The sequence below is a fragment of the Rosa rugosa genome, chromosome 5 (genome assembly GCF_958449725.1).
Source record: "Rosa rugosa chromosome 5, drRosRugo1.1, whole genome shotgun sequence".
NCBI lineage: Eukaryota > Viridiplantae > Streptophyta > Magnoliopsida > Rosales > Rosaceae > Rosa > Rosa rugosa.
Window position 1 is genome coordinate 50,362,034 of NC_084824.1, and position 23,108 is coordinate 50,385,141.

Consider the following 23,108-nt stretch of genomic DNA (forward strand, 5'->3'; position numbering starts at 1 on the left):
AAGTGTAAAATTATTTTTTACAGATATTTCTTCACTTTATTGGGGATGTATCCTAAAATTCTTCACTTTATCAGAGATATATCACAAATATCGTAGACCAGCGAGTGTGTAAAATCATTTTTTACAGATATTTATTTATAGATAAAGTGTAAAATTATTTTTTACAGATATTTCTTCACTTTATTGGGGATATATCCTAAAATTCTTCACTTTATCGGAGATATATCACAAATATCGTAGACCAGCGAGTGACTTTCAACCACCTAGAGTATTTTTTTTGTTTTTATAAACCTATTATAATTTTTGGTGTATAGGTTGAAGACAAAAAAAATATATATAAAAAATGAAGAAATAGAAAAAAAAAAAAAAAAAAAACTAAGAAACAGAAAAAAAAAAGAAAAAAAAAAATTTTATTTTTATTTTTTTTATTATATATATTTTTTTTATCTTGAAATGACCATTTTACCCCTCAAAAGTCAAAGTTAACGTTGACTTTGGACGGAATAGGAGAAATTGGACACGGCTGATTGAAATTGGAAAATTTAGGGGGTAAAAATTCAAAATTAAAAGTAGAGGGGGTGAAATGATGACACCCCCAAACTTCAGGGGGGTAAACTGAAATTAATCCCCTTATATTAAACAGTATACCAATCAAGGCAACCTCAAGTATGAGCATAGACTTGATACCTACTGAACAATGAAGAAGAAGAATATCTGTGTGAACACCTTTTGAACTAAAAATGGAGGTATCTGGAATAAGGAACAAAAATTGTGTGTGTGAGACTGTGTAAGAGTACCATGATATCCTGAACCTTTATGAGTTAATATTGATGTAAAGGCAGATATTGAGATAAACTAACTTATTCAGACGTGGCCATTGACCCATGACAGGTTAGAAGCAAAACCCTGTTAGGGATCACCTAAAAGAGGATGGGCTTTAAGTTGATTCCTCCAACAGCTGATCGATATCCTCCCACCCAGTCATTTACTATATACTAAAGCTCCTACACTGTTCATAAGCACTGTTCATCACTGTTCACATGCGAAATGGCAGTTCTGCCCTCGAGTTCTATACAGAGATAAAAAGCGTGAGTTTTGTGGTGTGTTCTGGAAGCCTTCATCGAGTGCAGTCGTGCAAACTGTTCATTCTACTTTCGGTTTTGCTCTTAGATAGAGACGCATCGTCAAAGGCAGGTATGAACTGTATTGATCAAGCTGTGAGATATAAAGGTTGGGCTTAAAGCAAATAGGAGGGGTTTGGTTTTCACAGCTTTTGAATTTTTGATTTGTTGTAGCGTTTTGGATTGTGAATTTGGGTTTGTTTTGTGAATAGGAGAGATCCAAGATTGTGGTAGCATTTTGTTTTGTGAATTTCGATTTGGTTTCTATCAGAACGATTGGCAAGGGTGAAAATTTGGGTTGTGATTTTGTTTTTGAAATTTGATGTGTTTTTGATTGAATTGTTCATAGGTTGAATTTGCTTTCTTTATTTTTATAGTGTGCGCTAAGTCTAGAGGTTGTACGTATTGAAGGGTGGTGATTTATCTGGGGACACCTACTGAAACTGGCATAGCAGATTATTTACAAGCTCCATTTGCTTTTGATGAAGCTAACAGTTCAGCTAATCTCTACTCTCTAGCTTGGTGCCCACTACTCCTCAAATAATCTATTTCAGGTATGTACACAAGTGTAATCGGTCACATATGTTTTCATAATTTGATCTACATAGTACATTTAGACATATATGGTTTCATGTTAAACACTCATATAAAAAAGTGACATGGTATGCACTGATAATCATTATCACCTGATATATAACTATATTTTCTTATGATAAAAAGATGATATGAGATACAAATTAGTTCATATATTAAAATTAAAGTTCACTAGCTGATCGATGAGGATCTCATAGCGTTGTCGATCTCTGAGATAAAATTGTATATGCATAACATGAAACAGATTCTTTTCTTTTCTTTACTCATACACAAATGATTGATACATTACTCTCTGTTCCTGTTGTTTTTATTAATTGTCAATTTTCATTTTACAGTGGAGTTAAAAAATCAAATGACTCTCTATAGGTTGATTAATACATAATAGAACAAATGCAGAATACGTAAAACACAAAATAATTTGAATGATTGAAATATAGAGATTAGGTCACTATCAACAGGACCAGCATCATTATGACCTTCCATACTGAAGCATAGTATCAATTACTATCTACAAATTGATAGCCAACTGAAAATATATCATAGTACATGCTGCATTCTTTGTATATTAACACTAACTTTTATTATGATGCAGCATTTTAGGTATCTGATGCAACATGTGCCCCTTTCAGTTAATTTGATTATGATGCAGCCCAATTTAAGTTTTTATGACCGTCATCAAAAATACTCTTCAGGTTAATTCAGTTCTCTCCCTTAAATTGTTCACGTTGGTGTCATTTGTTTAGATATGTTTAAAGTCCATGACACTTCAGTGCATACATTTAAAAATGTTTAAACAGATACAGAAGTGCCCATTTGAGTTCTTTGTCTAATCGAAAGTAAAACTTGGTGTGTTTCATATCGTTGGTTCTTATGCTTAATCACTTATGTTACAGAGCAATTGATTCCCTTCTTCAAAACAACCAAAATCTAAGGAAATGCTTAAATATTTTGACATAGCTATTTATTCTCACCGAATTCTGCTCCGGTTCCAAGTTATCAGAAGAAGAGGCAGAGAATAGAAAGGTATAATTCAATTTATACAACGAAATAATCACTCATTCTTATTGCAGTAGTATATATTTGACAATATTTCTGTAAAGGCATAAACCAAGACACAGAATGAAAACACATGCATATATTTAATAAAAGTTTAAAAATAGTTTGTGTAGAGCTCTCTGATCAGGAACGATTTATCTTCCTTACATGAGAATTTAACTAAAATACGTGCAATAGGTGAGCTGAAAGTAGAGCTGAAAGTTTATACCTATTTTATAGTATTAATTATCTTAGCATGAAAATTATCCTGCTTTTATCTTCTTTCAGAAGCACAATCTGATCCAGTGCTTGAGAGTCAATCTATACGTGGCAAAAGGGCTCAAATGCCCATGGGTTGAGATGTCCAGTCCTTTAGGTAATCATAATTTGATTTTTTTTTTCCTGTGTCTATTTCATGTTGCTTTCCTGTTACAATATATGACACAACTTTTTAAATACATCCCTTTCGGGTTTGTCTTTCAGAGTTTTTGTGGCAACCTGGAATGTAGGGGGAAACCTCCCCATGGTGGCCTTAATCTAGACAATTTTCTTCAGGTTAATAATCCATCAGACATTAATGTCTTGGGGTATGGTTTCTCTTCTTATTTTTCGTCTTCTCTTCTGATATTCTTCAGGTTAATAATCCACCTTTTCCTAATTCCTTTTGAATTTTGATTTTTTCTTAGCTGATTTCGATAAGATTACACAAGGTAGTTTTCGAGCTGTTTACTATGCCGAGCTGACAAATGAGGTTTGCTTCTTTTACTATTTTTTATTTTACTTGCTGAGTTTTTTTTCTTATCGTTTGTTTCTGGGTTTCGATGGGTACATTTGTTTTCCACCTACTCTTGATATATAATTGTGCATACCTGCTATGAGTGTCAAGAGCAAAATATTTATCTCAGATATACTGCATGTATATCAACAATGGAAACTTGAAGCAGTGACTTCATGGAGGTATTCGTCACCATAGATATTTCACTTTGCCTTTGATGCCGAGGTGTTGTTCTTATTTAACAAGATATACTTTTTGCAGTCTTGCTCAATGACATAACGCCATTGAACCAAAGTTGATACATCGAGACAATAAGTGGAGGCTTCTTCTTGGCCACTAAGCACTTTGTAAAGTAATATACCATTTAGGGATGAGAGAGCAGTTACTGACATTGTTTTGCCAAATCAAGTCTGACTGATAAGAAAATTGAATTCAAGAGGGGAGTTGCCTCCAGGTGAGGTACTGCTAATGCCGCTGGATGCAACTGTTGGACAGCAAAACAAGAAGCTGAGTGTCCAGAGGGATGCATATTGGATCACAGAACAATTTGTGTTAATGGAAATCAAAGGCTTGGAGGAATCAGATGATATGGAAGTACTTTGTAGAGCAGTTCAATTGCGAACAGTTTCCGTCTCTTCGCAAAAATACTATTCTAATTGATGTTATATATGGTATTTTATCAATTTGATCAATAATAAAGTCATTTTCAATTATATCTTTCATTATTGTAAATTATTACCAACAACAAATCCCGCGGCAAAGCGCGGGTACTATTGCTAGTGTATACTATAACAGCACCTGGTCGTCCTTTCAACATATATGGCATAAAACTGCTTCAATAAGATTAAATCTTATGCTTCAAAATCAAAATTTCCTGAAATGTAAAATACTGAAAACTTTTAAAATCTTACACAAAATCGAAACAGAAAAGTATAAGTCAAAACGATAGGGGGAAAAATATTAGCGAGTAATAACACATTGATCATGGTTTGGCAGAGCAAAAGGGGATTAGATCATCAAGTTATATATAACAATATATATGACATTAAATATGTATAACAGTGAACATTTGAAAAGGCCAGGCAATGCCATTTACAGACAAAAAAATTATATAATAACCAACTTTCTCCCCAACATATCTAGATAATGTTGTAACAATTGTTTAGACATTGCTGGGTGTTGTTACGTGCAACACAGAATACCGATTCAATTTCAACCGCGCGAAGGAGCCAGCTAGGCTAGTATGCCTTTGAAAGGTACTGTGTTTCAGTTTTCAATGTACACATAGTAAGCAAGTACTGTATTTTATCTAATGTATTATACTTGCTTAGTCCGTAAGGACAGTCTTTCTGCAATGCGAAGACCAAAATATGGAAATCTTAGCAATGAAAATGACTGTAAAGATTAACATTTAAATGTTTGAAGTTAATTTCATTTTATGCATCTTGTTTGGCTCCAAAACCAGTTGGCTTGCAAACTGTCTCTTTTGAGCGAGTGATTGCGCAGGCGTGCCAGCACCGCGGGGTGCAGTCGTTGGGGTAGTCCCTTGACCTGACTTCTTCTTCAAGCGCTGTGGACGAGGAGAGCACCAACCTCGTCACAGGGTTCTTCTCTAGCCTTTCGGAAAAGGACTTTTGCCTTACGGATAAGGACTTTGGTTGTGGTCTCTTGCGTTCACCGAATCGATACTTAGTATTGTAGACTAAGCAGAGCAATCACTGGGAAGTTTGGAGAAAGCACGGGTTGCGCTAAAGCGTGACTTTAGCTTCGCTGGGTTGCGAGGGCGTTACCCTTGCTTCGCTGGTAGTAACGGTGGCGGTTGCGCTCGCAGTCGGCTCGCTGGGAGACTGGGACTGGAAGTACGGTCGCCGGGTTGGTCTGGTGATGCTGACAGTCGGCTCTTGGAGAGACTAGGACTGGCGCACGGTCACCGGGTTTCAACAAGGTTGAAGGTTTGCTCCGGGGAGGCTTTGTAATCGCTAGGTTTGATTGATATGAGAGAGGTCCTTAATTCGTCCTTGAAACCCGGTATATATACCTAGGGTTTCTGACTGCTCCTTGTTGTAGAAGGATTATTGATTGAAGTTTCCTAATCGATCTCTGCTACTTACCTCCAATAAGGTTTCGTTTTCCTCATGGATTCCGGAATGGGCGAAGCTGTAACCCAAACCATAGTAGGCTTATTTTTGGGCCGCAGGTATCGGCCCGCTGTGCTAGATCCACTCAAGGATATTGCCAAAATTACTTTTGGGCTCAAACATTGCCCCCCAGGCCTCGAAATCAGGCCCATGAAAATATAACTGATTGAAGGGGACTAAAACGACACGTTCGATGCTCGAAACGATGTCATTAATGAGGGTTGCGTCTTTTCACTCGCGAAACGCCTTTTTGTCGCATCGTTTCCCTCACAAAATCTCTTATTTAAATCCGCAGCCACTTCAGACCTGTCACATCAGAAACTCTTTTAGTCTCCTAAACCCAGAAACCCTCTTATGCACACATCCTTCTCATAGAAACCCAGAAATGGCTCCCCCAAAAAAAATGGTTATCGACCAAGAAGAAGAGCTGAATGAACAGGCTGCACGCTCTTGGGGAACTGGGATTGGTGCCAGCCTGATTCTCCAGACCACCATCCAAAGACCCCTGCTCCTCCGACTCTCGAATAATCATGTCGGACTGGGTCCAACGCCGCGAGATGCTTTCCCGGCCGACGCTATCGCCTTTTATGGCTTACCTGTTCGCCGCCCCATCCCGGTCCTCCGAAGGACTCCTGGGGATTTTACCAGTTGGAGTGCTCCTAACCACCGATCAAAAATAGGGCATTGGCCATCCTCCATCAGTGCGGAAGAGCTGTCTTGGTACCGGGAAGCACGCGCTCGAGATCTAGCCCGCTGGAACGCAGCAGGTATCACCCATACTATCGATCTTTGTTTTCGTCTTCCGCGCGGTGGCAATCGTTCGCCACTCGCTGCCTTTCTTTGTTTCTGGAACACTGCTACCAACACCTTTGATTTTCGATTTGGCCAAATGAGTGTCACTTTATTGGACATTCTCACCATTACTGGCCTACCCATTGATGGTGAACCCTATCTGCATGGCCAATTCGACTCTGATACTTTCACCTCCACCATGGCCCAACATGGTCGCGGCGCCCATAGCAGCTCCTATCCGCGGTGGCTGGCCTATTACCGCCAGGAGCACAATGCGACTGGCGGGATTGCATTCTTGGAGTAGTGGCTCTGTAAATTTATTTTCTGCACTTCCTCCTGTAAGCCCACTGGTGCCTGGACTTCTCTGGCGACGGCCCTCTACAACGGCCACCGTGTGGGACTAGGACAACCAGTATTAGGTGCCCTCTACCGTACTTTGTATCAAGCCACAATGCATCCCTTTGAGACTAGCATTTCTGGCCCCTTTTGGATCCTTGACTTCTGGATTCAAATTTACTTTCCATACTTTCGTCGCGACGACATCCCATTACTTCCGCCTACTGACCAACTCTTGGGTCGATGGCTCAGTCGCGGCGAAAGGTACACATCCCCTCCTTATTTTGAGTGCTTCACATACTTGTACTTTCTGTACGAGATGCCGTACTGCGACTTAGTGCTGAGTAGAAGATTCCCAGCTCCGCTTGAACATGGATTCCTTCCTGGCGCCTCTCGCTACAGTGATCGCGCGCGCGATCTCCTGTTCCGACATCAGGATTGCCGCTGACGAACTCAGTTATGAGCTCTACGCTCCCAACCATTTCGCTCGTCAACTTGGTCTTGTCCAATTAGTGCCATTCCCTCTGTATGATGCTTGGAACTACAACACTTCTTGGCGTAGAATTGGGCCCCTTTCTGGGCCTCCGCCAGCACAAAGCACGCTCGCGCTGGTTGATCTTCCTGACTGGGCCAAAGAGATTGACTCTGTGGATGCGACTGAGGAAGGATATGATGCATGGTGGGCAGAAGTCTCTGTTAACTGCTGGCGGCAACAGCACGATGAGGTATTCGCTGCCATCTTCGGGGAACTGCGATATCCCTACGCCGCCGACGTTGATCAACTTGCTCGCATCCCTGAAGACGCTGCACAAGCTCCTCCTCCTGCTGCTGAACCGGCTCCGCGATCCGCGCGAGCCCCACGTCAGGCCCAAGCTGGTATCGTAATCCGCGAACCCCTTCAAGAGGTAACTAATCTTGACTCATGTTTTGTCCCTTTTGTTCTTTTATCCCTCCCCTTTTAAATTCAAACTTTGCTTTTCCAGGGGAACGCGCCACTTTCTGGCAGTCGCGCAACCAACGCTTCCCAAGCCGCTGGCCAGTCTGGGAAGCAAAAGGCAGTCATGATAGAGCCTGAGGACAAAGAATCCTCCTCTGATGACGATGACATGCAAACGGAAAGAGCCCTCTGTTTGTACAAATCATGCTTTCTTTACGAGTCATACCTAATCCCCTGCCTCTAACAGATCGCTGCTCTCTCGGCTCGGAAGCGCGGTCGTTCTGATCCTTGAACTGACCTGTGGGCAGAAGATGAACCAATCGCTGACCGACTGGTAAGACACAAGCACACTAAGCACTTGTTAGGAATTTCTTTTCATTCTGTGTGACTCTGTAACAATCCTCATTTGCAGGTTCGCCACAGGTCCTCGAGACATGCTGAAGAAGGATCTTCAACTGTTGGTGAAGGCACATCTGCTTCCCAAGCTCCAGCGCCAACTGTTGTGAACCACTCTCCACCTCCTGCGGACGCTGTAGATAATGCACAATTGGCCTCGATACCAGTGCAGATCATAGATGACAGCTCGCCGGAGGCTGAAAATAGAGTACTGCTATTGGATGCACCTCGCGAAGAACCAAGCGACGTTCCTGTCCTGGAACAGACAGCGCCTGACTCAATTCCTGTTCCCAGCGAAGCTAGCCCAGAGACAATGCTAGCGATCATTGTGTATGAGCCCCCAATCGAAGAGGTATTCCCCCTAACCAACTATTTCATCATTATTTCCTGGTTCAACTATTCTGATAATGTCTTCTTCCAGGTTCCAAACGTCGTTGGAACTGGGGACGATGTAATCGGAGCAGTAGAAGCAGAAGCTGCTGAGCCTGTTCCTAACGTGGTTGATCAGGAACTTCCTCCCCCTGCCCCCCAAGTCGCTGAAGCTGAAGAATTGGAAGACCTTCCTGAACCAACGCCGGAGGTACCTGAACCAGTGCCAGAAGTACCTATCGCTGAACCTCCTGAGGCCCCTGTCGCTGAGCCTCCTACTCCCTCTACTTTGGAAAGGTTAGCTCGTGTACTTGAAGTGACCCCCCCTGGGGTCGTAGATGAAGTCAGAGAAGGCCTTCGCCGTTTCCTGGGCCCTGATATCTTGATTCCTGGTGCGCCTGTGAGGGTCTTAGAATACTTGAGGGTGCTCCTCCGCGAGGGAGCCATCACTGAGGAACAATTCCAGGAAATCGATCAACTGTTGCAGGATCTTCCTCAAGGGCTCAACGAGCGGGCAGTCGCGAATGCGCAAGCCAGGCAGACCGAAATGCATTATCAGAACCTTACTCAGCAAACGGAGACCGCGCGCGACTTCTTGGGTGACCAAGCTAACCTCATCAGGGAACTGACGCTCGAGAGGAACCACTTGAGGTCCCAAATTCAAGCCTTTCAAGCCCGGTTAACCGATGTTACTGCTATGCTCGTTCATGCAGAACCTCAGTTGGAACAACCCCTCGCTGCTCTCGAGACGCTATCCCAAGAACTGGCTCAGGCACGCGTGGCAGCCCAACAAGCCGCACAAGCTGCTGCGGATGCCAGTTTTCGTTTGGATGAACTCTTCCTTCGCCTGACCCATGCAGGCCGAAGACTTTTGGGCCCCTAGAATTAGGCCCATATTTTGTATGAACAATATTATTATTATTATTAACTTACTACTTAGCCCACTTTGCTTGGCCCAAATAATAACTTATTCTCTCAAACGGTTCAACGCTTTAAGTTGCCTTTATCGCTTTAAAACCGTTTGAAAAGACTGAAAAGATAATCTCGAAACGGAGCGGTTACCTCCTTGGAGACTGCTCCGTCTCCCACGCGCTTTCAATTATCTTCATTTCCGAGATCTTAGCATTTAACTCCGATTGATACGCTCATTGATGGCGATGAGAATATCACAACTAACCATCGTACGGTCAAAGCCACTGAGACTGGCACTATAAATACCTGCACTCTGGGGAGAAGATATACACAAACGAATATGGGTTTCCCAGAGATAGCAACAAAATCTCTACTTCTCTTCCTCCAGTTTCTACGATCTTCTCCTCGCGATATTAGCCTTAGCCTCAAATTCCTAGGCCTTATGGCTTAACCTCAATACCTGGGTAGGTCTTATGGCCTAACCTCAGGTCCAACCTCATGTCTTTGGTCTCTGGAAGTCGCGGTGAAACCCACCGGTTTCATTTAGACCAAAGAACATGTGGTGCTCCCGTAGCGGCGGAACCCGATTCTGAGGGGTCTCCTCTCTCAGATTGCCCGCGTGGAGCAGGAGGAAGAAGGGCGGAAGACCAATATGGGTCGCCTGTTCTTGCTCCGTAGCCTACTTCCAGGGTCTGACTGTGTGACTTATGTTTTTCCCCTGAGGTAGATGTGGTTGTGAGTCGCGCTTCTCTGTGAAGACCATCTCCATCCCGGAGGATAATCCTTCCCAAAAGGGTTGTGATGGATTATTTCCTTCCTTTTTGGTCCGGTACAGACGGTAGCGGCTGCAACTCAAAGCAGAGGAGGCATGTGGGTGAAGAGAGGGAGAGTAGGAATGCCCGAGCACAGCCCCTTTGCTGCCACAAGATCCAGAAACTCTCAGTAGATCTGTAATTTTATGGTTTTTACTCTAAGCCACTTCTGGCCTTGTAAACCGCAAATGTGATTATTTTGATTTGCACTTTGTACTGCTTTTGGCCGCAAAGCCACTTTATGAATGAAAGTTTTTAACACTTTTTGCAAATCAAAGTATAAAATAAGGCCTCAGGTATAGGCCATTACATGCATTCTTAACACCATAATGTCAAAGAAAAGAAAGGGTTGAAATTTGAAATTTTTGAACGAAAAGCCACAAATAAACGAAAAGCCACAAATAAGGCCTGAATGTACAGAGTGTTGCCCCCCTAGTATGCGTAGGTGAAGCAAGTACAGGATACTAAGGCCACAGGGAAGGCCTGAATACGGATGAAGCGAACCTGGGTAGACTAAGGTTGCCCCCCTGTCTGAGAAGAAGGTTGATCCGGTGGATCGTCAAACTCCCAAACACTAGGGTAGTATTTCTTCAGGAAACGCCCGTTAATGGGATTGCGGGGGAGGCCGCCATCCAAATCTTTGAGGTGAAAGGCCCCGCGCTCCAGAATGCGATGAACAACGAAGGGTCCTTCCCATCGCGGAGTCCATTTACCGCGACCGGTCAACTTCTCGCCAAAAGGCAAAACAGCCTTCCAAACCAAATCACCCTCTTTGTAACTACGGCCATGTGTCCTCTTGTCATAGGCGCGAGCAATCCTCTGTTTTTCCAAGACCAAGTTGTCCAAAGCTGCCAAGCGTTGCTCGCTGAGATCTTCGTGTTCTTGCCACATCGCCTGAACATAATCTTCCCCGATCAAGTGATGCTGATCTTGGACGCGCAAAGATTGGACGTTGAGTTCCAAAGGTAAGATTGCATCATGGCCGAACATTAGCGCATAGGGGGTTGTAGCAGTGGGATTCCTCTTGGAGGTACGATACGCCCATAAGGTTTCATACAGCGTATCGTGCCACTGTCTGGGGTTTTCAACAAGCATCTTCTTGAGCAAGGTGATAAGAATCTTGTTACTAGCCTCTGCTTGACCATTGGATTGGGCATAATATGGTGTGCTGTGGACAAACTGAATACCCAACTCATTGACAAGCTTCTCTACATCACCGCCCATAAACGCTGCCCCCCTGTCTGAGACCAACACTTCCGGGATACCAAACCTGCAAATAATATTTTGAAAGATAAACTGACGAATGGTAGCGCCGGAAGCCTCCTTCAATGGTTCAGCTTCAACCCACTTTGTGAAGAAATCAGTGGCCACAATGATGAACTTATGCTGGAGCGAAGAGTGAGGGTGAATCATCCCAATCAAATCCAAAGCCCAGCCTCGTGCAGGCTAAGGCTTAATAATGGGTTGCATGGGAATATTGGGAATGTGCTGCACCGGACCATGCGCCTGACAGTCTTGGCAGCCTTTCGCGAATGCGATACAATCTTTCAAAATGCTAGGCCAATAAAACCCATGTCTTCTGATAAGCCAACGCATCTTGGGGCCCGCTTGATGGGCTCCACATACTCCTGTGTGCGCTTCGCGCATTAATCGTTTTGCTTCGCGGCCATAGACACATCTAAAGTCTACGCCATCTTCTCCACGTCGTCGCAGCTCATCACCTCTAAGGAAATAATTCAAGGCAAGAAAACGAATCTTCCTGTCTGTTGTAAGATCTGGTTGCTTGAGGTAGTCAATCAACGGTATGCGCCAGTCAACGTCGATAGGCTCGAGGACCGCGAAGACTGGATCGTCTGGTGGGTCAGGCCGCGCGAGCCACGAAGGCAGTGTGCGGCGCTCGACTTTCAGAATGCGCTCGCGAACGCCATATTTCAATGTAATGCCTGTAGCCAATTGAGCGAGTTCATTGGCCGCAAAGTTGCGCTCACGAGGTATGTGCTCCAAGTCTACATCGTCAAATTGATCTAGAAGTTCAATGGCACGATGCATGTAGGGTATGAGCAAAAAGCTTTCACACTTGTACTTTCCTTGGAGCTGGTTGATTATGAGCAAAGAGTCGCCGTGTACCTGAACGTCCCTCACCCCTAACTCTAGCAGAACCTCTAGGCCAATGATAAGGGCCTCATACTCCGCTTGATTGTTGGTACACTTAAACTCCAACTGGAAAGAATAAGAGAACCGATCGCCCGCTGGATTTTCCAGAACAATCCCAGCCCCTGCTAACGTTTCCGTTCTTGAACCGTCAAAGTATAGTATCCAGGGCTGTAAGGAGACTGTGGCTTGGTACAAAATAGCGTACTCTGTGATGCGCGCCAAATCTGGCCGAGTGATGGCCACAACTGCTATTTCTAACTCCTTCACTATAGGGATGTCCAAGGTAGGGTGGTGCGCGAGGAAATCTGCGATAGCCTGTCCCTTTACTGCCTTTTGTGGCACATACTGTAGTGAGAACTCAGATAAAGCTAACACCCATTTGCCAATGCGGCCTCTCAGAATAGGTCGCGATAGCATGTACTTGACTAAGTCAGTCTGAGCGATGATGCAAGTGGTAAAGGATAACATGTAGTGGCGCAGCTTGCACGCTGAGAAGTACAATGTGAGACATAGCTTTTCCATTGGAGTGTACCTTGTCTGGCAGTCTGTGAGTGTCCTACTAAGGTAGAATATGGCATGTTCGACACCATCCTCATCGTCTTGGGCGAGTAGGCTGCCAATAGAAGCCTCAGCTGCTGATATATATAGCTTTAATGAAAATTCAGCCCTAGGGGGAACGAGCACTGGCGGGCTCGCCAGGTAGGCCTTGATTCTGTCAAAAGCCTCTTGGTGCTTATGTTCCCAGACAAACTCGCTTTGGCCCTGCAGCTTCAGCAGAGGAGAGAAAGGCTGGATCTTACCTGCAGAGTTAGAGATGAAGCGTCTCAGGAAGTTGATTTTACCAAGCAAGCGCTGTAGCTCTTTCTTCGTGCGTGGCGGAGATGCGTTGATAACTGCGCTCGCTTTGTCTTCAGGGACCTCAATTCCCCTCTGATGGACAATGAACCCCAGAAAGTCTCCTGCTTGAACTCCAAAAACACACTTAGCAGGATTCATTTTAAGCTTGTGCTGTCGCATGCGCTCGAATACTTTCCTGAGGTCTGTGATATGATCCCCTCTTTTCTGAGACTTGACAACCACGTCATCAATGTAAACCTCCAAAATCTTTCCAAGTATGTCATGGAAGATTAGGTTCATGGCTCTTTGGTAAGTCGCTCCAGCGTTCTTCAGTCCAAAAGGCATAACCACATATTCAAAAACGCCCGCGAACCCAGGGCAGCGGAACGCGGTTTTGTGTCTGTCTTCTTCTGCAACCGGAATCTGGTGATACCCCGCAGTGCCGTCCATGAAGGACAGTAATTCATGCCGCGCAACGGCATCTACCAACATATCCGCGACCGGCATGGGGTAGACATCTTTAGGTGTAGCAGTATTAAGGTCTCTGTAATCTACGCAGACCCTCATCTTACCATTCTTCTTTCGGACAGGCACTATGTTAGATAGCCACTGATTGTACTTGGCCACCCTGATAATGCCTGATTTGTGCATTTTTTCGACCTCCTCTTTAACGAGGATTTGAGTCTCTGAATTCATTCTTCGCGGCTCTTGTTTAACAGGCCTCTTGTCAGGGAGTGTTGGTAGCTGATGGCAAACCAAGTCCGGTGACAGGCCAGGCATATCCTCATACTTTTCCGCAAAGCAGTCCTTGAATTCTAGTAATAAGTCAATAAGCCTCTGTTTCTCGCTAGGCTCTAAGTAAGCGCTGATAGCCACTTCCATAGGCTCATCTGCTGTTCCGAGATTGACTTTCTCGGTAGGATCTCTGACCTTAGGAGGCGTGTCGTCCAACGCTGCCGGAGCGAGCTGGATTTCTACCTCATCCTCTTGTTCCTGATCAGAGAGTCCCTCTTCAACGATTTCCAAAGTCGCGATTTGCTCATAGGCCTCTTTTTCCACTAGATATGATGATAATCTTTCATGCAGCGAGTGGAGGGCCTCTATCCCTTCCTCTGGAAGGTCGTAATCCATTAATCGTTCAAGCGTTTAGGCACAGCGTGGCCAGGCCTTTCTAAGCCTTCTTTTGCGAGCGTAAGCCCCCACTGTGACAGTTCAGAGGCCGTCACCCCTGTGGGGCAGCCTTTGTTATCGATGCCACTGACTTGCAATGGAGCGATAGGCTCCAAGTAGTACCTGGCATCTACATAGTTTGCGGATACTGGGAAAGGACGAGGGTCCGCTTTGATCACCTCAGCTTTGTCTGTCTCCCTGTTCCACATAATAAGTTCCTGATGGAGGGTTGACGGAACACAGTAGCTCCGGTGAATCCAATCTCTGCCCAGGATAGCGCTGTAGGCCGCATAGCAGTCTGTCACAAAGAAAGCGTAAACTCCCTCTACTGGACCTACCTTGATACGCAAGAAAAGTAAACCCAAGGTTTTTGTTACAGTCCCCGCGAAGTTCTTGAGAGTAAGAGACGTCGACTGGATCTTCTCCTTCTTGATCCCTAGCAGGTGCATGGTCCTGGTAGTAATGACATTAACAGCAGCTCCGGTATCAACCATGATCTTGCTTACTTTGGTACCGCCAACTTCTGCTGTGATGTATAGAGGTCTCATGTGTTGGACCATAGCAGGTGTTGGCCTAGTGAAGCTCATGAAGAATTCTTTACTGTTGGCGTCCTCTGTTTCCAGAAAGACAGCCTCTTCAACAGGTGCCGTGACCGCTGACGTGATCTGCAGAGGCTGTGTATTACATTCCTCAGCTTCTACGCATTCCTGAGCAGCGACCGGCATTGCATACCGCGCTGGAAGCACATAAACCATATTGCAGGACGTTTCGAATTCATCTATGTCGTCCTCCAGGTTAAGCTTGGGTTCGTGGACAGGGATATCCGTGTTGAATTGTTTGACCAACCTGTCCACTAAGGATTCCTCGGTGAGGCCTTTTACTTCACATTGTTCGAGCTCTTGAACCACTGAAGCTTGTTCAAGGGAATCTGGCTTTAGTTCCCTAGCAATATCCGCCTTTGGGGGAGCGACCACCAAACTCTGGACTTTCTTAGGTCTCCACTGTAACGTGTCGGTAGTCTTGTCTTTGCCCCCCAGTCTCTCGAAAGCCGAGGATTTGGCTTCTGGTTCCTCACGAGACAACCTGCGCCTGACGTGTGGTCGCTTGGACGGCGAGCTCTCCTTTCTGGCCAGCAGAGGTGTTCTCTCCTTGGTAATCCTACAAAAAACATTGGGCTTAGATGCCCCAGATTCTGAGCTCGCTGGCTTTCGCAGACTGCGAGGAGCCACTAATGGCTTGGCAGCGAGCGCTTCCATCTCCTTCTGATACTGCTCAGGAGATTTGACCAACTGTGACGGTTTGATCAGGCCCTGGTCTAAAGCCTCTAGCGCGCGCTTGGCTTCACCAAATCTGCGCTGCAGTTTTCACTTCTTGGAAGGACTTATCTCCACTGCCTTCCTCTTCTCCCTGGTGTACCACTTTCCTTCTTTGATGGTAGCGGTTGAAGCAGGTGGTATGTAGGGCTTGGTCAGAATGTCTTTGTACTTGTTCGCGACCTTTTCCTCCATCTTCTGATCAGCCGTAGCTGCCTTCAGCTTCTTGAACAGATTGGAGTCCTTTGGCGATGTAGGCGACCCCATTCTCTCCTTTTCTCTTGGGCTGGAAGGCTGGTAGTGTCGTGATGGCGAAGCCCACTTAATGGGCGGGAAAGAGCCAAAACGAAATGTCTGCTCGACCTCTTCGTGCGGCACTTGGATGCCACACTCTTCTTTGCACCGCGAGCATAACACTACTGGCGAGGCTTGACCAAATGGTTTAGCCTTCTTCTGGGCAGGAGCCTCTTTAGGCTCTGTTTCTTGTCCTTTCGTGGACAAATCCAGAGTTGGTTTCCTCTGGTTCTGCTTGGTCCAGTTCACATCGACCATGTTAATCCCAGTATCAGGAAAAGGGTTTAGGTCAACAAGCGCTGCTGCAGTTACTGGAGCTTCCACCTGAAGACTACCGTTGTTGAGCCATACCTGAATCTGGTCCTTGAGCTTCACACAATCAGCTGTATTATGGTTCCACAGGTTATGGAATTTGCAGTACTTCTTTCCTTTCAGCTGATCTGGTCGAGGAAAAGGTCCAAAGTCGGTCTTCACCATCTTCGCGGCGATCATCTCATCTAGAATCTCGTGTGCCTTGTTGGCATCATATGTATACGTCGCGAATTCAGGTTTAGTGAAGGCCATCGATTTGAGCTTGACAGGTTCCTTGGAGATTTTCAATTGCTTTAAGGCTGGGTTCTTTCTCCCTGTCAGCTCATAAGCGGCGATGTCGCTTTCATCTTCCTCCTCGTCCTCCGGAGCCACGTCCTCACTGTGATAGTGGTAGTAAGGGTCATACGTAGCCGGCTGGTAGCTCAGGGCCGCTACAGTGCGATGTTTCCCTGGTACGTATGTTCCTCTGGACGCATTCTTCCTGGCGTCAGTTTCTCTGAGGAGGTGTTCGAAGCTTCCCACCTCTGTGATGAGCTCTCCCATTGACTGGATCATGCTGCCATGCTGCTTCTTTCGCTGGCGAGGCTCTAAGCCCTTGATCGCCAACTTGATCAATTCTTTCTCTGGCAGGATCACATTCAGCTTGGCCTTCTGAATCTGGAAGCGCTGAAGATAGGCCACAGCGGACTCTGTGGGCTGTTGGGCCATCTGGGTGAGAGAAGCCAAGTCTACCTCAGGTTCTGTGGCCCCGAAAGTCTCCCGGAAAAGCTTTTCCATTGCAGGCCAATCTGCTACAGTTCCTGGCCGCAATTTGGAGAACCACCTGAAGGCAGCTCCTGAGAGAGAAGTGCCAAAAATCCTGCACTTGAGGATGTCATCATTCTGGTACTGGCCGCATTATACCCTGAACCTGGCCAGATGGGTTGCCGCATTCTCGGAGTCTTCCCCTGAGAAAGTAGCAAATATAATGTTCTTATAGCCCCTGGGGAAAGGCGCGAGCATTATATGCGGCGGGAAAGGTCCCTCATAGACTCCATCCATCTGGGCCCTAGGATTGGCCAGTCTAATCATCTCCTCCACCTCATCGCGTCTTACGTACTCAGGACCTGGAGAAGGAGGTATCGCCGCATTCTGGCGAGCAGCAGCCTGTAATGGTATGGCTTGAATGGTATTTGTAGTTGCCCTTTCTCCTACGTGTACAACGCGAGTTGTACCTGGCTGCTGCAGAGTTACTGCCGGTATGGGCATCTCCTTTGCCACCGCTGTTATCCTAACCGGATTACCAGCCTGGTCAATCCCATAGTAGCTTCCCGGCAGCTCTTGATATAAGTTCTCTGCCCCGTCGCTGTCGTATTGAACGAACGTAGAATCGGACGAGGTTCCAGCGCCCTTTGAGGCCTGGTGCTTCTGCCTGGTAGTCTGCCCACTTGAGGCAGTACCTTTATCTTTGCTGCCGCCGATAACTAGCGCTTGTTCTTTGTTTTTCAGCGGCGTGGCAGCAACAGTTGCGGCAGGTATAGCAGTATGGCTACTAACCTTCTCGCGCTGGTTCGGTGGCACGTATTTGCCCGAACCGGATGGCTGGCCAAGAGAACCAAGGATAGCATTGGGATCACCCAAGGTCTGGTTTAATACCTCCTTAGCCTGGTTCAGCTCGGCCCTCTGCATGGCAACCTCGGTTGCGAGGATCTCTCCATCTTTACGGAGACCAGCCATGTCAGCCGTTGTTTGCTTCGTATGGTTCGCAATGGCCTCTATTATTCCTTTCTGGCGCTGGTTCTGCTCTTCTGCGATACCTGAAGCATGGGCCATCAAAGCATTCTCAGTCTGTGAGATTTGCTGCTTAGTTTCCTCCGCTTGTTGGGAAATACGCTGGTTTATCTCGCGTATGACCTGGTCAGCTCTCGCATTATCCCTCGCAAGGTCAGCAGCTATCTTCTTGCTGTGGTTTTCGATGTTCTCCAGGATAATTGCGAACGCGACCTCGGAGGAGGCCCCTTCTGGGATAGGCTTCGGAACGAAAGCCTCTCTTTGCACACTTGTCGCTGTGTTGGAGCTAGCGACAGTGTCAACCGGCTCGCTGGCCTGGTTGTTAGTGACAGTTTGACCCTCAGCAGCGGTCGGACGATTCTCTCCTTTTTCCGTCGACATCTCGGTTGGATGGGGATGAAGAGCGAATCTTTGAGTCACTTGTTGCTCAGAAAGACCACGACAATCCGCGCGAGAATGCGGCTTGTAACTGGAGGTCTTATGCTTTGGGCAGTTAGCGTAAACCTTTTGGTAAGGGTTTTCGCTTGACTTCCCAATGGCTACCGTTCACGACGAGACACTAGTTTGGTCCCACTGGGCGTGCCAAAATGTTTGGCTCCAAAACCAATTGGCTTGCAAACTGTCTCTTTTGAGCGAGTGATTGCGCAGGCGTGCCAGCACCGCGGGGTGCAGTCGTTGGGGTAGTCCCTTGACCTGACTTCATCTTCAAGCGCTGTGGACGAGGAGAGCACCAACCTCGTCACAGGGTTCTTCTCTAGCCTTTCGGAAAAGGACTTTTGCCTTACGGATAAGGACTTTGGTTGTGGTCTCTTGCGTTCACCGAATCGATACTTAGTATTGTAGACTAAGCAGAGCAATCACTGGGAAGTTTGGAGAAAGCACGGGTTGCGCTAAAGCGTGACTTTAGCTTCGCTGGGTTGCGAGGGCGTTACCATTGCTTCGCTGGTAGTAACGGTAGCGGTTGCGCTCACAGTCGGCTCGCTGGGAGACTGGGACTGGAAGTACGGTCGCCGGGTTGGTCTGGTGATGCTGACAGTCGGCTCTTGGAGAGACTAGGACTGGCGCACGGTCACCGGGTTTCAACAAGGTTGAAGGTTTGCTCCGGGGAGGCTTTGTAATCGCTAGGATTGATTGATATGAGAGAGGTCCTTAATTCGTCCTTGAAACCCGGTATATATACCTAGGGTTTCTGACTGCTCCTTGTTGTAGAAGGATTATTGATTGAAGTTTCCTAATCGATCTCTGCTACTTACCTCCAATAAGGTTTCGTTTTCCTCATGGATTCCGGAATGGGCGAAGCTGTAACCCAAACCATAGTAGGCTTATTTTTGGGCCGCATGTATCGGCCCGCTGTGCTAGATCTACTCAAGGATATTGCCAAAATTACTTTTGGGCTCAAACACATCTCTTTATTTTCAAGGGCCATAGAGTGCCTATTTACGATTTCCTTTTCATTGCATGCATTTAGGGGAAACAAAGAACAATACAGGAATGCATACAAACAAAGAAACCCAGTTCCAACCTTTCTGTAATCCACATAAAATCTCTTTGCAGAATAACCCAGTAACCAAATTTGCAAACCACTAAAGAAGAAAACCCTAGATACCCGATCCCAAATTAAAGCCCCAAATACCCAAGCTAGATGAGATTCCAGGCTCCAGAATCCAAATTGGCAAAAACATACACGTATCAGCAATTAAATTGAAGAAAAATGAGAGTGGCTACTTAACCAGTACCGCCATCACTTTCTCCCTACATATAATCAGCATAAACATATCCACAAAACTGTCAATCTCAAATAGAAAATAGAATAGGATTATAGGAGCCAAAGAAAGAAACGATTACACAGTAGGCACCAAAAGAGCAGAGTGAAACAGAGCAAAACGCCTAGCATTGTTCAAAGACTCGCACACTTTAGTACAATTCTTTGAATCCAATCCTTCAATTAAGTTCTGGTCTTTCAAAAAATTCAAAATTCAAAATTTATTGGCTATACTACCATGAAAATTATAATCAGATCCTAGTGTGCATGAACTCATGAGGAGTTGGATTCATTTCTCTCACATGAGAAATTTTGTGGACAAACCAAATCTTATTCAACTGGTTATGTTACTGCATTCTTATATATGAAATTAGTGGTGTCAGCCCATATAGAAGAAATTTACTTATTAAAACTTCGTTAATTTGCAGAACATCAATTTATATATTTTGGTTTTCTTGAATTAGCATCCAAGTTTTTCATGATTTTCGTGGTCAAGTGATTGGAGCCTTTTGCTCTAGTATGGATCGATATTCCTAGCTCCATTGTTGATGAAGTCATGGTGGTAATAAATGAAGAAAACCAGAGAGAGAAAGCTCAAAGAGATATTTTCATTTCATTGCTCAAATCTGTTACAACTGATCGTATTTATACTCAAAGAATCTTAACTTAATTCCTGAAAACTGGGAGAAGAATCTTTTACAAAATTCTAGAAGCTATAACAAAAATGCTATGATTTTCTAGAGAGGGTTATAACAGAATGGCTAGAGCTGTGATTCACGTTTTCCTTGCCTTCATGAAGAGTGATCTGGTGTGACTGCAGCCTATGATCGATAATAAAAGACATTGAATTGGCTTAGGTTTGCAAGTGTAAATGAGAAAAAATTTCCATCGATCCCCTTTATATCATATTGGTCTATCGTGATGATGTAAGACAGGTCATGTACGTGTCTCATCAACTAAGACCTCAACTTCGAACTGTGTACTCTACGTCTCTAACTCTCCATGTGCCACCTAATTATGGCACATAATTAGGTGTCAACTTTGCTTTAGTTAGATGTCAACTTTGCATGAGTAAATGATTTTCGATTTGATTTAATTTTTTATAGAGATGAAATATAAAAAGAGACTCATAATTAAATTATATTGAAACGCATCTCTAACTCTCCATGTGCCACCTAATTATGGCCGGCCGGTCACTAACCTTGAGCTTATCTCCACTGAAGCAGACATTCGCCAACCCAGCTCGTACTGTTAAAGCCGAAGGCAGCACAAGCCCCAAGTTGCACTACACCTCTCTGTTGGAGACTATCTATAACTTTTTCTTTAAATGCAAGGACAAAGCTAGCAAGTTTTCTTCAAAAACACTAGTATATATAGTGCAGTTGCTGGCTTGCTGCTCCTCCTGTCTGGCCAAATATTATTCCAGCTAACAAGTTTTAGGGGGACCAATGTCGTCAGCTAGGTTCGGTAAGCTGGAGGTGGATATTGAAATCAAGGCTCCTGCTGAAAGATTCTTTGAATTCATAACGCGGAAAACACACATGTTATCGAATACCAGTCCTGATAAAGTTGTGAGTTGTGAATTGCTTGAAGGTGACTGGGGAAAAGAAGCGTCTGTCATCTCCTGGAATTATGTTCTAGGTAATTAAGGTTTTGATTTGATATATCCAAGTTAATATTGTTCAATTTTGTCATAAATCAATTGCATAAATTAAATAAATAGAACCCTAGCATTGTTTATAACTAATTATTAACCTTATGATCGAAATTTGCAGATGGGAATGCTAGAGCTGGCAAGGAGTTGCTTGAAGCCGTAGACATCGAAAGAAATTCGGTAACTTATAGAGTTGTCGATGGATACTTGCTGCAGTATTACAAGAGCTTTAAGAGAAGTTGTGAAGCCACCCCAAAAGGAAAAGGAGAAGAAGAGGGAACCCGTGTTCACTGGACTCTGGAATATGAGAAGCTGCATGACAAAGTTCCGGAGCCACATACCAAGCTCCAATTCATACTGGATCTCGTCAAAGATTTTGATGCTCACCCTAGCAGCCAAGAACATCTATAAGCGCAAAATTCTTCTCTTTTTATTTAAACAAAAATAAATAAAATAAATAAGCACTCCTCTGTGTGTATGTGCTATACTAATAAAATATTGGGTCCATGCATGTGGAAGTAATTAAGTATGGAAATTAAACCTTGGATTAATTGAAGTTTGTTTAATAAAAGGTTTCTACCATGGAGATTTCCTACTACTTATTAAGATAATAAAGGAAATTATCGAAATTCAAAATTCGATTTGCTGATGGGTTTTGTTGATGTTTTATATGGTTTTGAGATTTGGATTGCAAAGTTCTTGTGTTGGGATCTGGTTTGGTATTCATATGCTGGAAAGATTTGGTCGGCTTCTCAATCCTTGATTGCAACTCTCGTGATGTTTCTGTGTCACGCGGTGATTCGATTGTTGGCGGCGACACGATCAATCTCCCAATCTGTTGGGTTTTGCAAGTGGGCTGGTTACAAGCCCAATGACATGTTGCTGGGTCTTGTTATTTACTTCATTTGCTTATGTAATTTTGGCCCATATTTGGGTATTTTTTTGTAAGTTTGTGTTTGCAATTTAATAAAAATCTTTTAACCGCCAAAAGTGAAGTTTTAAATACACACTCCTAATTACTTAATACACACTCCTTACTTAATACACGTACTATTTAATTTCTCATTCTAATATTTTACTAAATACACAACCTAAATTACCTAAAAGATCCTTAAACTAAAAAACCATGAAATATAGTATTATTTAACTACATTAAGACTACTATTTAATCTTACTTAATACACGTACCATTTAATTTCTCATTCTAATATTTTACTAAATACACAACCTAAATTACCTAAAAGATCCTTAAACTAAAAAACCATGAAATATACTATTATTTAACTACATTAAGACTACTATTTAATTTGATTAATATATATTAACATATTAGTGTTTTATAATTGACCATATTAATTACTTGTGTTAGTTATTGGGAAATCCATAAGGATGCATTATTGTTCCATTCAGATAGATGCTTAGAAATAGGTTTTCTATTATTTGAGTCCTCATCCACCAAACACCATATTGATCAAGTGTAAAAATTTTGAGTCGAACAATTGAATCAATAGTTTCTCCACAATGGCATAACTATGAAATTGTCATTGGATGGTCAAACAAATTAACAATTACAAAATTTTATACCTGTGATGTTTTATATTAGATAACAAATTGACTAATCATAA

At 44.2% G+C, this 23,108-nt stretch overlaps 2 protein-coding genes and 2 long non-coding RNA genes across 4 annotated transcripts; 3 read left to right on the plus strand and 1 right to left on the minus strand.

Moving 5' to 3' along the window:
- The first annotated feature begins 1,067 nt into the window (after positions 1–1,067).
- LOC133707932 (uncharacterized) lies at positions 1,068–3,169 on the plus strand. Its single transcript, XR_009845432.1, has 3 exons — positions 1,068–1,675; positions 2,308–2,738; positions 3,039–3,169. It is a non-coding gene; the product is annotated as an uncharacterized LOC133707932 (long non-coding RNA).
- An 824-nt stretch (positions 3,170–3,993) lies between these two features.
- Positions 3,994–9,376, plus strand: LOC133711833 (uncharacterized). The gene is made up of 5 exons (XM_062137919.1): positions 3,994–4,119; positions 8,141–8,476; positions 8,546–8,790; positions 8,899–9,092; positions 9,207–9,376. The coding sequence occupies exons 1-5, from the start codon at positions 3,994–3,996 to the stop codon at positions 9,374–9,376; spliced, it is 1,071 nt and encodes a 356-aa protein (XP_061993903.1).
- An 11,037-nt stretch (positions 9,377–20,413) lies between these two features.
- LOC133712352 (uncharacterized) lies at positions 20,414–21,149 on the minus strand. Its single transcript, XR_009847303.1, has 2 exons — positions 21,031–21,149; positions 20,414–20,840 (listed from the first exon to the last, which is right to left on the minus strand). It is a non-coding gene; the product is annotated as an uncharacterized LOC133712352 (long non-coding RNA).
- Positions 21,133–22,132, plus strand: LOC133712349 (MLP-like protein 31). The gene is made up of 2 exons (XM_062138459.1): positions 21,133–21,470; positions 21,605–22,132. Exons 1-2 carry the CDS (start codon positions 21,278–21,280, stop codon positions 21,892–21,894), a joined length of 483 nt encoding a protein of 160 aa, XP_061994443.1. The 5' UTR covers positions 21,133–21,277; the 3' UTR covers positions 21,895–22,132.
- Positions 22,133–23,108: the final 976 nt, after the last annotated feature.